This window comes from Panthera leo, chromosome F2 (assembly GCF_018350215.1).
Source record: "Panthera leo isolate Ple1 chromosome F2, P.leo_Ple1_pat1.1, whole genome shotgun sequence".
NCBI classification, from domain to species: domain Eukaryota; kingdom Metazoa; phylum Chordata; class Mammalia; order Carnivora; family Felidae; genus Panthera; species Panthera leo.
The window spans coordinates 12,028,279-12,045,419 of NC_056695.1; the positions used below are offsets into that span (position 1 = coordinate 12,028,279).

Consider the following 17,141-nt stretch of genomic DNA (forward strand, 5'->3'; position numbering starts at 1 on the left):
TGCTAAGTCTCCATAGGTAAGCAAGTCTGTTTGAGGACTCTCAAATCTATTCCATTTATGTTTTGGGTTTTTGTTTTGTTTCTGTTTTTCTCTATTTCATGAGAAAATATACTACTGATATTTATAGTAACTTTGTAGTATAATTAATATGTGATTGACATTTTTCCTTTTTGAAGTTTTCTTGATCATTGTTTTTATTTTTTTTTTAAGTTTATTTATTTTGAAAGAAACAGAGCACAAGAGGGGAAAGGGCAGAGGGAGCGGGAGAGAGAGACTCCCAAGCAGGCTCCTCATGACCAGTGCGCAGAGCGCGCAGAGCCTGACTCTCAGGGTTCGAACCCATGAAACCGTGGGTTTTGTTACCTGAACCAAAACCAAGAGTCAGACACTTAACTGACTGAGCCAAGCCACCCAGGTGCCCCGTTTCCCCCCAACTTTTTAAATGCTCTTCAGTAAAGTTTTATAATTTTCTTCTTATAGGCCTTGTGCTTTTTTTTTAAGTTTATTTTGTTACTATTGTGGATAGGTTTGTGTTTTTTTTCACCATTACTTTTGTGAAATTAATTATTTTGCATGCTCTGGGTAGACTGGCCCAGACTGGCCTATCTGTAAGTCATAAATTTTTCCTTGTCTAATATTTGCACCTTTTTGTTTTGTTTGTGTAATTTATGACCAAAATCTCTGAAATGACTTACAAGTTGAGGGCATGATGATCTTTTTCTCTGCAATTGGAAACTTCTAGTGGTTTACCTTAAAGGTGCTATTCATTTTTTCATGGAAAGTTAAGGAAGTTACTCTTCAATAATCTAGTTTTTCCCTTGTTTCTAGAACTAGGGACATAAAGCTTTCTTCCCACAAGTCTCTGTTTTGAACCTCCACAATGTCTAGGTCCCAGCACAGGTCCCTGTGTTCTACTGTTGTGGCTCTGCTCTCTGCTGTGACAGCCCCATGGTCACTTGGCTCTGACAAGTGGCCCTTTCTCAAACGGCTTGGCATCATTAGTTATGTGAGTGGTGGTATAGAAATTTTGGTGTAGAGTAGGGAATAATAATTATAGCTCACACATACTGAGTACTTACTGTATGCCAAGCCCGGCTCTTGTTTTGTGTGTAGTAACCCTTTAATCTTGAAAAAAATCTTATGAGATGGGTTTTATTAATATCATTTTACAGATAAGGAAACTGACGCAGAAGAGATTTAACATTTTGCACACAGTCCCACAATTAGTAGACATCGATCTTTGAATGCTCAACAAATGGTTACCCTGCAAGGCTTCACATTCTTTTCTTTTTTTCTTTTTTCTTCTTTTCTTTTCTTTCCTTTTCTTTTCTTTTCTTTTCTTTTTGCAAGGCTTCACATTTCTTACTACGCAAGGATGATAATGATCTAGAGGCAGTTAAAAAGTATCTATTTACATTCAGACTATTTTGTTTTGGAAGGTTGCAAGTGAATAACATAACTGAAAAAATAAGCATCGCTCCCTAACAACATCAGGTAAATGAGGCCTTCTTGCATTTGGCTCCACAGACCATCTCTCTGGCAGCCAGATTGGCTGTTAATTGAAAATGCATCTGAGAAGAGAACCTCAAGGGCATAGGGGATGATGGTTTATCCCTTGAAAAAAAGATAGGAAAGTGTGTCTAAATTGAGTTCTTAAGCATATATATAAATACACACACACACACACACACACACACACACCCATATACACTTACGAAAAAAGATTGAAAATTTTTAATAACCCAGAAGAGAAATAAGGTTTTCAGTTTTTGTTACTGAGTCTTATAGTGCACTTAAGTTTCAGTATTTTCTTTTGCCACACAGACTACATTGAGCCCAGTTACAAGTAGGTAAATGAGAAGGAGTTACAGTTCTGAAACTGAAATCAGATTCTGTTTTTGTTTCATTTGATAGGAAAACAAATCACAGTTTTTCAGTAATCAGTGCTTGTCAGTTTTTCCTTTAAGATGTGTATTTTTCAGAAAATAAAAAAAATAAAAAAGGGGCTCCAGGGTGGCTCAGTCAGTTGAGCATCCGACTCTTGATTTCAGCTCAGGTCATGATCCCAGGGTCATGGGATCGAGCCCCTCATCAGATTTTGCACTGAGCATGGAGCCTGCTTAAGGTTCTCTCTTTCCCTCTTCCCCTCTCCCTCACTTGCACACTCACTCTGTCTCTAAAATAAAATTTTAAAAAAGATGTATTTTTCTTCCTGCCGTCATTCTTTATCTCATTCCTGGATAATACAGTAGTCTTGTTAAGAACTAGTTAGTTCTTTACCTCTTGTTTTTAAATTCTGTATCCTGACCCTATTGATAAATAGTATTAAAACATCAATTTTATTATGACATTTCCCTGCTTTAGAAACAAATCCTGATTTTCATATGATACGATTTTCATTTAACATCTTTAAAATTGGATATATTTTGGGGTGCCTGAGTGGCTCAGTCGGTTAAGCATCCAACTTCGGCTCAGGTCATGATCTCTTCTTGGTCTGTGAGTTCAAGCCCCACATAGGGCTCTGTGCTGACAGCTCAGAGTCTGGAACCTGCTTCGGATTCTGTGTATCCCTTTCTCTCTGCCCCTCCCTGACTCACGCTGTGTGTGTGTGTGTGTGTGTGTCTGTGTGTGTGTGTGTGTGTGTGTGTGTCTCTCCCTCAAAAATAAATAAAACTTAATAAATAAATAAATAAATAAATAAATAAATACAAAAATTGGATATATTTTTACAGGCAAAATCTTTGTTTAAAAGACTTCAAGCTTCAACAACCCTTCTTTGCTTACTTTGACTAAAGAGATAAATGTACCAAAACCCAAGTGTGGCCAGGTAAAGCAAAAGGGGATATGTTAGAATTCCTGGAATTTTACGTGGAACCCTCAGGAGAGTAAAGACTCACATTTGGGAATGGGCAGGAATGAAGCATCTTCGGAGTCAGGAAGCGGGAACCATAGCAGCAGTCCCGCAGCACAGGTGTCCTTAGCCTCTCATCTGCCAGGACACAGTGGATGCCAGTCATTCTTCAGATCTGTGTCCCTCTGCCCAAGATGTCAGTCCCTGGGCCTTGCCCATCCAACACGAGTCAAGGGTCTGTTTCTAGTTTGTAGTTGTTTTTTGTCCAATTTGACATTATGCATTAGATTGAAGAAATCTTTAATCCCAGTGAGTGATGCAGCATTTTTCGATTGAGGTGAAAAGCCCATCTGTGATGATGGAAGGAAAAGTAGGCATTCTCTCTCTAGTTTGTGGCTAGAAACGAAACAATAGATTCATGAAAAAGCTTCCACTTTGTTAAATATCTAGCTACATAGAATATTGTACATTAGTACATTCCTTTTAAATACCGGATACTTCAAAGAGCACTTGTATAATATTTAGCCGCTGGTTTCTCCCTTCAGCTACTCCCATTTTCATGTTAATGGTAAGCTGGTGGGCGGTTGTTTTGTGTGTCTCCCACCCTGTGGCACAGAGTACGTGTGAATATGTATATTTTTAGATTTATATATGTATATACTTGTAATTAATATGTAGATTGGCAGGTATAAAAAATGGTTGTGTGGCAGAATTTTGCAGTTTTGTATTTTTCATTCTAGTGCATCATGACTCCTGAGTCTCTCTAACTCTTCTTTATTTCTGAGTCTGAGAAATGTACCATTAATTGCCTGGTATTGACTCTGCCCCCAGGATGGAATCATTGTTAAGATGTAGAGTAAAAACTTCACCGAGTTACGAATCACGAAAGAACAAATTACCTGTCGTCTGTGCCATCTTCCTGGTCATGGTCGGGGGAGTTACAGGAGCTGCTGAAAGGGAATTCTGACACTGGGCATTATGCCCTCCCCTGGGCAACTAGAAGCTGTTCTTCTGCCAAGTTGACATCTGGTTTCTGAGGACCATGTGTGTCTTCCCTTCACCCTGACTCTGATCTAAATACTGATGGAGCGCACTCCAAGCAGTAACGACTCAGTGTAATAGAAGTGATAGACTTCTTTCAGAGTCTCCTTCACAGCTGTTTGCTGCTCTGAAATTATCCCTTTTTTTTCCTCCTATGTTTAAAAATTTTTTTTTTTTAATTTATTTTGAGTGAGAGAGAATGTGAGTGGCGGAGGGGCAGAGAGAGAGGGAGAGAGAGGATCCCAAGCACTGACAGCGTGGGGCTCGATCCCACAAACCGTGAATTCATGACATTAGCCGAAATCAAGAGTTGGCTGCTTAACCAACTGAGCCACCCAGACTGAGTACTTTCAAAAAAAGATGATAAGGGGGGAGGAGGAAAAAAAAAAGATAAATGAAGGAGAAAAGCCAGAGTAGTTAACTTGTGTTAAGAAAGTTTGTACTCCTAGGATCACCTGAGTGACACGGTCGGTTAAGCGGCCGACTTCAGCTCAGGTTGAGAGTTCATGGTTCGTGAGTTCGAGCCCCACATCGGGTTCTGTGCTGACAGCTCGGAGCTCGGAGCCTGGAGCCTGCTTCAGATTCTGTGTCTCCCTCTCTCTCTGCCCCTCCCCTGCCCATGCTCTGTCTCTGTCTCTCAAAAATAAACGTTAAAAAAAATGTTTAAAAAAAAAAAAAGGTTGTACTCCCTTTGACCTGCAATTCTATTTCATATGATCTGCCTTTAGTCATAATCCTTAGTTGAAAGATGTATGTAGAAAGTTCATTTCAGTTTTAGCTACTTAGTGAAAATTCGGCAATGACCTGTATTTGTAACCAGCTTACCAACTTAGTAAAGTGTGTACACACACACACACACACACACACACACACTCGCAGTCACCAAAAGTAATGGCATAGTTTATTGACTGATTGATCTGTAATGAGATTTGTGATACGGAGTAATGTTTGTTATTGTCTGAGAAGCAAATTGCAGAGCGGCATTTATGTGCCCCCATCTGTATAGAGTGTACATACACTTCTGTGTGTATCTTCACTTAGAGCAACATCTCGAAGTGTGTTCAAACAGTGATTATCTGTAGTGGGATTAGGAGAGTTCTTTACTAGTTGATAACCCATGCTGGGAACCAAAGCTATGATGTTGAAGGGCCTCTATCCCTTTAATGATTTTTATACCATATTAATAGTTTTCAAGGAATTTTAATATTGTTACTAATAATTACGGTTCTTGAATCTCATTTCTAGTTTTTTTATATTATGGAACCTATGAAAACATGAGGACGACAGTTTGTTTTCTAACTCTACTAGACTTGAGTATCTTAGTATTTTAATTGTGTCTTTAACTTACGCCTTTTAGCACCTCTGCCTTAGTTTATTTGTTTTCTCAGGGTAGGGGCCATATTTGGTAAAGTTCATCTATGTATCATCTGGGATAGTATGTCCTGGAAATAAACATCCTTTTTTTAAAAAATCCTTAAATGTGAAATATAGTCCCACTAGTTTGTGTAACAAATCATTTTTTTGTCTGTTCAGGTGTAGAGTTTGGTGCTCGAATGATAACTATTGATGGAAAACAGATAAAACTTCAGATATGGGATACGGTAAGTATAGCAAATACATTGTATGCCCTCAGTAAAGTTGTCCTATGAAAGTACAGTGTCTGTTTTGTTTTGTTTTAATGTCGTTTTATGCCTATTATGATTTGTTAGGCACCAGCATCCACATAGCCATGAGATGAAATGTGGTGCCAGAAAAGATTAGGTTTTCTTATGCAGTGTTTTCAACAGGTGTATCACAGGCCTTGGGTGTAGGTGAACGTGTCTGAACACATGCTCATGCCGTGTGGTCTAAATGGAAATGCTCCAGAAACTGTTTTTAAGAAAATAAAGCAGCATATCTAAAGTACACCTACGAAATAAAATATGAATGTAAACACGATAGAGTCACTTGATCTGACCGCTTATTAATTTTAAAAGTTTGGTTTAAAACATAAAAAATAGAAGTTTGATTTAGTCCCAACCACTTGAAGCAGCCTTGCTCCCAGCCCTAATTCTCCCTCCCATTTATGTTCACCGAGTGTCTGTTCCATGCTGTGCCATAGAGTTTTTAGTACCAGTTTGTGATCTAAACCGCACAACAGGATACTGTTTTCTCTTTCCTCCCGACTTAAGTGTATAATAGAGAAGTTACTTTGTTACATACAATGGATACCTTAAGGTAACGGTTCTCAAACTTTTTGGTCTCAGAATCCCTTTCTTTATACTTTTAAAAATTAATGAGGACCCCAAAGAGCCTTTGCTTATGTGCCTTATAGCTATCAATATTTACATTACAAAACTGAGAAACTTATAAATACCCAATTAGTAATTCACTTGAAGATAAGTATAATAAACTTCTTATGTGTTAGGATCAACAAAGCAATTTTTATGAGAATTGACTGGTTTTCCAAAACAAAAACTTTATTTTTCTAGTGAGAAGAGTGTCATTTTGTTACGTTTTGAAAAACCTCTTCACTGTCTGCTTAATAGAAAACAGCTTGAATTCTCATACCTGCTTCTGCATAAGGTCTAATGTGCATTGTTTAGTTGGAGTATATGAAGAAAATATAACCTCGGGGTGCCTGGGTGGGTTAGTCGGTTAAGCGTCCAACTTCGGCTCAGGTATGATGTCATGGTCCATGAGCTAGAACTCCACGTAGAGCGGTCAGTGCAGAGCCTGACTAGGATGCTCTGTCCCCGCCCCCCCCAACCCCCTCCCCCAGCATGCGCTCTCTCTCAGAAATAAATAGACATTAAAAAAAAGAAAAGAAAATGCAACCTCACACAAATAAGTAGTTGGGAAATGGAGAACCTCATGGACCCTTAAAGGGTTAGGGACTCCCGGGAGTCCTGGGATCCACTGCCGTAGGGCAATTAGTACTTCATTCTTTACAGAACCCTAATTGAGAAAACCCAAAAGGTCACCTGTTATGACAAAGCAAATTCTCTAAACTAGTAAATGAAATTTAAAAGATGGGGAATTTTATCATCATATTCCCCTGTCCGTTTTTTCTCTTGTCGCTCAGTCTTAGTTTCTTAGCTGTCACTATAATAGTTACTGAAGAAAGGAACCTTGGAGGATACTCGGTCTCACAGATGGGAGAATATCTCACAAGAAGACCCAGCCAGTTGCTGCAGGCTGTTGTGACACCTAGGTTTCCTGATACTTCCTACGCATCACATAGTAAATCCCTGAGATGGAAACCCCTAAATCTCTATCTTGCTCTGTTCCAGAGTTATATATTGAACTCCAGGTTCTTGTGGTTTCTTATCTCTTCTTTTTAAGTGAAGATTTATGCTTTTACTGTTTCTTAGCATTCCCCTCCCCCACCCCGAGCCTGTAGTGTCTCATAACTTTTTTGATTTATATTCTCTTGGGTGACATGATTTCAGAACTGCTTGGGAAAGAGAAAAATGAAATATGCAAAGTCCCTTCCCTCCTAGAGATTTAAAATTAATGCTCTCCAGCCGAAAGGAAGTATTCTCTCCTGTGTTAAAAGAGTTTATTCTTCTTTTTCAGAAGTGGGTGGTTTTATGTAAGCTAGCTTGCTTTCTTAGCTAATAAACTCGTGCAGGACACATCCTGCCGTGTAGGGTTGTGTGAACCAAACTACTTGCTCTTCTGTAATAAATATGCCTTTCATACCTTGCACTTTGCATGAATACTTGCTGTGCTTGAAGTACGTTCCCCCCGTTTTTCATTTAAGACCAGCTCAGATGTGAATTCTGGAGCCTCTGTGACACCCATGAGATAGCTGATTCTCCCCATAATTTATGTATATTTCTGCTCCTGTTGTTATCGTAGTTGTTCACCAGCCTCATAATAATCATGAGGGAAAGGACCCTCTGTATCCTACTCAACTTTGTATCTTGCATTCATAGTGTACTGGCTGATGTTTGGTAAATTTTATTGAATGAGTAAGTAAAGAATCTCATTCTAAACAGTCTGTAGGATCATTGGATGCATTCAAGAGACGTTATTACTAAAGTACATAGCTCCATAGGGAAGGTTAATTTCATAGTGAAAATTATGTGACATAGACACAAAGCACCTTGTTGTGGTTTATTCTCATTTATCCGGTTGTCCTTCTGTCCTTGAGGTATTCTCTTAAATAATTCCCTGCCCTCCAGTTTTTGAACCTTGAACAAGTCATTCATTCCCCAGTTGTTTCTGTTGTAGGTTAACTAGTCCTGTCTTTTCCCCCCTTGCTTATGAGTTGATTATTTTACATTTCAGTGATCTGTCAGAAGAAATCTGTTGTGTTATGTATTGAGCTCCAAGTTCTTGTGGTTAGTTAATAATTGCTGTCATAATTGCTTATTTTGGACAGCATGAAAGAGAATTAGAAAAACAGCAACACCTTGTTCATACTTCCTCTAGAAAGGCAGAGAGATAGTCTTCTTTCCTCTATCTAAAACGGAGAGACTGGTACCATTGAAGACATCATGACTCCCAGAAAAGAATTCCAGGGCTCCCGCATGGCAGGTGCTAGGCACCAGTAGCCTGTCTCAGATTTTAAAGAGTGTTCACAAAACTTACTACTTTTTTTATGTATATATTTAAATCCAAGTTAGTTAACATATAGCGTAATAATGATTTCAGGAACAGAATTTAATGATTCATCACTTATGTAACACCCAATGCTCATCCCTACAAGTGCCCTCCTTAATGCCCATTACCTATTTACCCCCTCCCCCCACCCAACACCCTGCCAGCAACCCTCAGTTTGTTCTCTGTATTTAAGAGTATTTATGGTTTGTCTCCTGCTCTATTTTTGTATTATTTTTGCTTCCCTTCCCTCATGTTCATGTTTTGTTTCTTAAATTCCACATAGGAGTGAAGTCATATGATGCTTGTCTTTCTCTGACTTTTTCGCTTAGCATAATACACTCTAGTTCCATCCACATTTTTGCAAATGGCAAGATTTCATTCTTTTTGATCAGTGAATAATATTCCAGTGTGTGTGTGTGTGTGTGTGTGTGTGTGTGTGTGTGTGTGTACACACCACACCTTCTTTACCCATAAACACCACATCTTCTTTACCCATTCATCGATGGACATTGGGGCTTTTCCATTCTTTGGCTATTGTCGATAGTGCTGCTATAAACATTGGGGTGCACATGCCCCTTCGAAACAGCATTTTTGTATCCTTTGGATAAATACCTAGTAGTACAATTGCTCAGTCATAAGGTAGTTCTTGTTAACTTACTACTTTTGAAAGTTGCCTCTTGAATCTCTGCCTTAGAGGTTTTCATCTTACTTTCGTACCTAACTTCCAAAACTGTTGTAATAGATGCTCTGTTACACACATTATGGTTCTTTCCACGCTTAGTTTTATATCTGAATGGAACATGGTTTCCTTATCGTTAATGTTTTGCAGCGTGCTTATACATTTGGATAGGAAACTACATTTTTAGTAGCAAGGATCGTGTCTATTCCTGGCTCACAACATTTACAAAACCATCCTAGAGCCTTCAGGGAAAAATATGCCAAATGTTATTATTTGTTTCATCAGCCTTAAAGAAGTGATTTTTTTTTTCCCCAGTGACTCAGTATCTTAGGATGTTTGTCATCCACTGTATATCCATTTCCATTCACACAAAATAAGTTTTCTCCCAGAATTTCCACATCCACCGTCTTCGCATTTTTTTTTTTTTTTTTTTTTTTTTTTTTGCCTTTTTGAAAATAGTAAGTATAGTTGCCAGCAGATAGTCCCCGGAGGGCTTGCTGGAAGCAGTGGTAACAGTGTAACAGTCCCTCCCTTAAAGCACTTTCCTTGGACCCTGTGCAAATTTTTTTTTTCTTTTATCAGAAGTCGACTGTGTGATATTCTTAGTCTCTGTCAGCGTAAATCAAAGAAGAAAACAAATTGTACCCAGTTCTTATTCCGTGACTGATGGAAGGAGGACGTTAAGAAGTCCACTCTCGCTCTCACGCCTTCATCCAGCTTTTACCCACTTTGTTTTGTGTTCTTACTCTTCTTTATGCTTTTTGTCACATTTTCCTTCCTTTCTTTCTTTCTTTCTCTTTCTTTTTCTTTTCTTTCTTTTCTTTTCTTTTCTTTTCTTTTCTTTTCTTTTCTTTTCGTAGTTTAAGATTTTATTGCATCTTTTTCCCTTATCATACATGTACCCCTGGAGGCATCAAATGAAAGTACTGTTTTAACCTAACCTGGAACAATTCTCATCTGAGTCAGTTGTGCCACCAACTTGATATAGTTAGGTTCATTTGTTTGTTTGTTTTCAAGTTTTAGGGATTTCTCATTTCTTATTTTTTTATATTACGAAACGTCAGAAGTTTCCACAGTGCAAAACGTGAAACTGTATGCATTCATAGCAGTCTAGCCTCCATCCTTGTCCCTTTTACCGTGTTCTCTTCTGAACTATTTCAGAGTTGCAGACGTCGTCCTTCATACCTCGGCACACATCCTCTAAGGATATGCTCCCCCCTAAACGCAATACCATTATCCCGTCACAGATATTTAACGAAGACACTAAAATTGCCTTCTATACAAGTCTCCTATTCCCAGTGTTCAAATTTCCTGTTGTTCTCAAAATGTACTTTCACTTAGGGGCACCTGGGTGGCTCAGTCGGTTCAGCACCCGACTTCGGCTCAGGTCATGATCTCGCAGTTTGTGAGTTCGAGCCCCGCGTCGGGCTCCGTGCTGACAGCTCGGAGCCTGGAGTCTGCTTTGGATTCTGCGTCTCCCTCTCTCTCTGCCCCTTCCTCGCTCATGCTCTGTCTCTCTCTGTCTCTCAAACATGAATAAACATTTAAAAAAAAAATGTACTTTCACTTAAAAAAATGCCATGGTTCAATCAAGATCTCCCTTGCATTTGATTATCGTGACTCTTTTAATCTAAAACAGTCCCCACCCCAGCCCCATTGACCTTCTGAAGTTGTTTTGTTTCCTCTAACTTGCATTTCACCCAGTATGTCTTTGGGGTAGGTTCCTGTAATTGGGATTGTTTAGGCACAAAATAAATGCATAGGCGGTCTCGCTGGAGATTAACCCATGATTCTTCCACTTTGCGCGTCCACTGAAAACGCAAGTGCTGTTTTCCCACAGCCTTGTCAACAGTGAGCCGCCAGAATATTGGGTGTCCTTTTTTGCAGTCTGATAGGTGGAAAATGTATCAAAGTAGTGTTTTTTTAAATTAAATTTATTTATCTTAAATTCAAGTTAATTAACCTGCAGTGTAGTATTGGTTCAGGAGTAAAATTTAATGATTCATCACTTCCATATAACCCCTAGTGCTCATCCCAACAAGTGCCCTCAATGCCCATCACCCGTTTAACCCATCTCCCTCCCCACCTCCCCTCCAGCAACCCTCAGTTTGTTCTTTGTATTTAAGAGTCTCTTATGGTTTGCCTCCTCCTCTGTTTTTATCTTATTTTTCCTTCCCTTCTCATATGGTCATCTGTTTTGTTTTTTAAATTCCACATGTGAGTGCAATTATATGGTATCTGTTTTTCTCTGACTTATTTCACTTAGCATAATACACTCTAGTTCTGTCCATGTTGGATGGAATCTAAATCTTGCAGATGGCAAGATTTCATTCTTTTTGATCACTAAGTAGTATTCCATTGTATATGTATCCCACATCTTCTTTATTCATTTACCTTTTCCGGTATATCCAAAAAAATTTAATTCTCTCCCCCCAAATTTGTAGCGTAAATGTTTTAAGTCTAGGTTTCTTCTCGGCGTCCCTCAAAATACTTTAAGTTTACAGATATTGTGTACATCAAACAATACATTGGAACTAGTATTATTGGTAAATGTGCGAAGTCATGTGCCTACATGCCAAAAAGTACCTTTTTAGCACCTCACAGGCATTTTTTGGTCCTTTGTAAAAATGTGTCCATTTATAACTCAACTTCTTACCAAAAACAATGGGTGTTTTTTATAGCTCGGTGCGGCGGTAAGGATGGATGACCAGAATTCATTGGGACCAGGCAAAGGGCCTGGAACCAAGCACTGGGACACAGTCCTGCCTCTGCCCCTCCTCTCTGCTCCCATCCCACCCACCCCGGGAGTGGGGAGGCTTTTGCCCCCTTCAGCAGTTGTCATCAACCTTCTCTTGAACAACTACAGGGACAGGAAGATACCTTAGACGTTCATTCTCCTCTCCTATTTACCTCCCATCTGCGGTCTCCAGTTTCTCTTAAGTGGCGGTGTTAAAAGAGTCTGAAATCCTCTCTCTTTTTTTAAGTAAATATTCTTAATTTTTTAAAAGAATGTAACATAGATATTCACAACCATGTTTCTCTTCTCAAGATGATCTACTTTGGTTTCTGTAGGAAACTCCCTTAAAAAGCTTTAAATAGTGCAGGTTGACTTTTTCTGTGTCCTTGCTGTGGCGACTGAGGCAGCCTAAAAATCACTTTGATTTTTCCTAATATTACTGTCATCCAAAACAGAAGTCTGGTCATGCATGTAGATTTCAAAATCTTTTTCCTTAATGAGAGCAGTTCCTTGATCACAGGTCTAGATTTTTAGGTTGAGTCTGTTAGTCAAGTACCTGAGATTTCATTCCTGGGCCTGGACAACTTAACTTGGTTACTTAGAAATCCTTTTTTTCTTCTTTTTTGGTGCTTGGCTGGGTTCTATATAGCTGGGATTGTTAGACAAATGACTAACAGGGAACAGAGGTATTACTATAATACTGATTGTCACAAATCTTATTTTTCTGACTTTATCAGCCCTTTGGGATCAATCAAGATAACATAATTTGAGAGCCTGCCATATATACTTCAGTGTTCTGAGTTAGGCTATCCCTCAAGGAGAACTAAAGAGGAAACAAGACCAGCATTTGAACAGTGTGTACCTTTTATATAATCAATAATACTAGAACCAAATGATCACACGGACGTGCTCTTGGGTGTGTGAGGAGAACTAGATAACTACGGGCTGTGGTAGACTAGCTTCCTAGCTTTGTGAGAGAATCAGGGGGCTTGAACGGGTCCTCAGAGGAAATGGAAATTGGGGAGGTGGAGGAAAGCAGTTCTTCAGGCAGAGTTACACAGGCACAAAGGCAGGAATGTTCAGGAGATAGGCAGAGTATCAGTAGGAAGAAAAGTTGGCTGTATGAACAAGACTTTTATCGAATAAGAAGATACAATTCTAGAGAGACAGATCAGATTCCCAAGAGATCAAGACTTAAATTCAGGGCGGTTAGGAATTTTTGAGCGGTAGCTTAATGTGTGTAAAGTTGTATGTTCTAGAGGTAACAAGAGAGGAGGAGGAGTTAAGTTCCCGGCCTGGTTACCACAAAAATTGTTAGCGACAGACAGGCACATGGAGAAGCCAATTTGGGGGATATTTATCTGCCAACCGAAGTCAGTTTTAAAGGTATGGGCTGTGGGCACCTGGCTGGTTCAGTTGGTAGAACATGCAACTCTTGATCTTGGGGTCATGAGTTTGCGCCCCACACTGCGGGGAGACTGCACTTAAAATTAACACGTGAATGAATGAATGGGCTAAAGAATCAAGTTTATTTGATTTAGCAATCCTCACATGGAAAACAAAGGTCTGTAAAGATTCTTTTTCACAGACGCCCTATGACTGTTTCGTACTAAGCATCACCGAAAATGAGCACCTCCCATTATCTGGCAAGGCTGGCTTGCTCGGTTCTTTTTTGCATATCTGGGCATCTTGCTGATTTTTTACAGAACTCAAACAGCTATATTGGGAGCTGATAAACTTATGGCCGCTCTAACCAGGTTTTTTTGGTGCTGTTCACTTAGCCAATCGTCCAATTTCCAGTTTCATTAAATGCTCTTTGTTTTTTTAAAACCTTCAGCTACTATTAGGAGTCCCTCTACAAATAATGCTAAATGCTATTCAGTTTCAAGCTTCTAAAATTTCTTGAGGCCAACACCTTATATTGAAGAGGATCAAAATAACATCTATATTTCCTAAGTTGACATTCATTTTTGTGTGAAACATTATAGGTTGATCATCATTTGGTCAGGTTATATTAATTATTTATTTTTATTTTTTTAATGTTAACTTATTTACTGAGAGAGAGAGAGAACACGTGAGCAGGGGAGGGGCAGAGAGAGAGGGAGTGAGAAAATCCCAAGCAGGCTCCACGCTGTCGGTGCAGGACCCGATATGGGGCTCAAACCCACGAACCATGACATCATGACCCGAGCCGAAATCAAGAGTCAGATGCTTACCCAGCTGAGCCACCCAGGTGCCCCTCTTAATGTATTTTTTAAAAACTAGATTACTTTGCCTTAATATGTTCAAGGTAATTAACCATTGGGCTAGCTTTATGCAGGTAGTTGTTAAATGTTAAAACATTTTGTGAATAGTTAAGGACGCCATAGTAAAAAAAAACTTTACTGGGCAAGATTTATTTCAAGGCCATCAATGCCATTAACACACTAGACCAGTGTGTAGGATGTCTTTCTTACCAGTCAGGTCTCAAGAATTCAGAACTATTCTGATACTGATCTTTGCTTATTATTAAGTAATCTAGATTTTAAGATGTATAGTTATGTTCATAGTCCTCACTGGGGATGTTTGGCTTTTTATTTGCTCGAGTTTCTGTTTAATTTGTAATGGTAGGCAAAACCAGATCGAATGGATTCAGTGTAAAATGATGCATCGTGTACAAAATTCCATACTGGAACATTTGTTTTTGGTAAAACAATACGGGAAGAATGGAAACGGTGTATAGATTTGTTTTTCTTCTTTTTAAAAATCTGTTTTCCCTTTTACTAAAAATCTTTTTTTTTTGTATTATTTACCAAGACTCCTGTGTTGGTATACATAATTCATAGTGAATGACTCTCTTAAAAATGTAGTCCTTAGTTTTCCCACCCTAATAAGCAGTTGAAAAAAATTCCCACAGTGCTTACATTTTGAACTTGGATTTGAAAGGACTTCTTTGGAAAGATACATCTCAATAAATTACATGAAAACAATTTTAATGAATTTCATGCTTCCAGCTAGTATCATCTAATGTTTTAACCTCAAACTATATGAACTGAGTTGGCTATTTGTACAGTTCTTTTATGTTCTCCGTATTCAGTTTAGCATAAGACATCATTCTAAAAGTGCCAGAATTGTTTGCAAGTTACCAAGGGAGGGTCTCATTTTTAGTTTTCACTTAGGGAAAGTTATTTTTACTGAATGTTAGCATGTTAGGATTTACCAGTGTCCTCTTATTTAGGTGGAATGGAGTAATGACCATTTTGTGTACTTGATTAAGACATTAGGATTCATTCTTTCATTTGAGAGGCTTTCTCTGCATGCCTGTGTGCCAGACCCGGTTCTAGACGCTGGGTGCACCGTCTCCGGGGGAGCACCGGAGGGGACGAGTATAGTGGGAGGGCCAAGAAGACAAGGAATGACGGTGTTGAGTGTTAGAACAAGGCAGAACTTGAGCTGTGTGAATTCTGAGGGTTGGAAGGATTTAGTAGTTAGATTGGAAGGTAAGAACTCAGAATACAAACATGAATATTTTTCAGGTTAGTAGATTTTGAATATAAAACATTGTGAAAACTGGCTTTGTGTTTACTTACTTTACATACGTATCCTTTCTTAAAGGTAGAAAAGTGATTAAAACTGTGTGAGTATTTTTGATAAGACCTGTCTCACTTTTAAACCCTGAGGCAATCCGTATATCCCTCACCAGCCTTAGTGCCACCCGGAAAAGAGAGAAATTAGCTAATTTCGCATAATCTCTGAAGTCTGTTTTCACAAGTGGATAAAAGAAGACTTTTACATCCTGTTGCTTTTTGACAAGCATTATATATCAAATACAGAGGAAATTGATTAAGTGTGGAGAAAAAAATTATATAAATTAAATTCAGAACCATTTTCTGTTTTTCATAATAAAATGATTGCTCAAAGAATTCCATCTGATGACTGTTGAAAGCTCACTGCAGTTTATGATATAACTGATAAAATCTGCATCCTTGGCCTTCCAACAACCTTTACACCAGCAGATGGTGGGCGTAAAGATGTCATTCATCATTTATTTACAATGGACTTTATTTATTCTAGTGTCAACAGCTGCCCCAGGGAGTGGGTTATTGAATTCAAATGTGAGGCTCTGGGTTATTTGCTTCCTTTCAAATTTGTCTTCAGAGCTTAGTTGCTAGGAGTCCATTCTGTGTTCTAATAATGATTCATGTATTGTGAAGCCATTCAGTAAATTGGGTTGTCAGGGATTGCCAAAAAAGGTTTAGAGGTCTTGTTGGGGGCGGCTGTGGGGGGGGTGGGGGGGGTGGGGGGGGCATGTGCGTCTGGTTGACTTGAGCAGTGGTGGTAGTATTTTGTGACTTTTTCCTAAGACTGGTGAAGTTATACTTTCTTTCCCTTTGCACGCTCATTCCCTACCGGCCCATATTCTATATATGAATGAAAAGAAAACGTAGAGGACAGTTTATTAAAGAAAACTCTCAACCTTCTCTTTCCTCACAGGCAGGGCAGGAGTCCTTTCGTTCCATCACACGGTCATATTACAGAGGTGCGGCAGGCGCTTTGCTAGTGTATGATATTACAAGGTGAGAACGTGGGATGTGTCCATCCATTTGGTCAGTGCAGAGACTTCCTCTAAGTAAATACACTTGCCAGTTATCAGAGTATGGCTTTGCCTTTGACCTTAAAACTGAGGTGTCTTGAATTTAAATTTACTACAGAAATCTGCAACTAAATTATTTTCTTATGTAAAGAAACACCTAAGTTAATCAATTTGGTAATATTACTTACACATTGGAATTTTCTAAAGTGGGGTTACATTTCGTTTCCAGGTAACCGTACTTGAGATTTGTTTCTCATTACGTAAGTGGATATGGCTAAAAGTAGTTACCTTTAATGGAATGTGTGCTGTTCATTGCACACTACTAGGGAGAACACTTGGAAAATAGTCAAATTTTCTCTTATTTTTAGGAGAGATACATTCAACCACTTAACAACCTGGTTAGAAGATGCCCGCCAGCATTCCAATTCCAACATGGTCATTATGCTTATTGGAAATAAAAGGTAAAAAGTTTATCTAAAGCTTTTTTGCATTAACGATGAAGACTGTGGATAGCAGTTTGTGTGATAACTGTTAGAGTGCTTATCTTCTACGTTTGTCCAAATGTAAGTTATTGGTGTCTTAAATTGCAAAATTTTGAAAATCCTAAGGTGATTCTTTCAGTTTTAAAATAGAGATGATACGATTTGTTGGACATCATCATCATTGTCAT

General features: G+C 38.8%; 1 protein-coding gene across 5 annotated transcripts in view; it reads left to right on the plus strand.

The window, feature by feature from the left end:
• Positions 1 to 17,141, plus strand: part of RAB2A (RAB2A, member RAS oncogene family) — an 85,466-nt gene that overhangs the window by 36,449 nt on the left and 31,876 nt on the right. For all 5 annotated transcript variants that reach the window (XM_042924330.1, XM_042924334.1, XM_042924332.1 and 2 more), the window contains 3 exons: positions 5,426 to 5,493; positions 16,372 to 16,454; positions 16,840 to 16,932. In XM_042924330.1, coding sequence (XP_042780264.1) covers positions 5,426 to 5,493; positions 16,372 to 16,454; positions 16,840 to 16,932 — 244 coding nt within the window. The remainder of the gene's footprint in view (positions 1 to 5,425; positions 5,494 to 16,371; positions 16,455 to 16,839; positions 16,933 to 17,141) is intronic.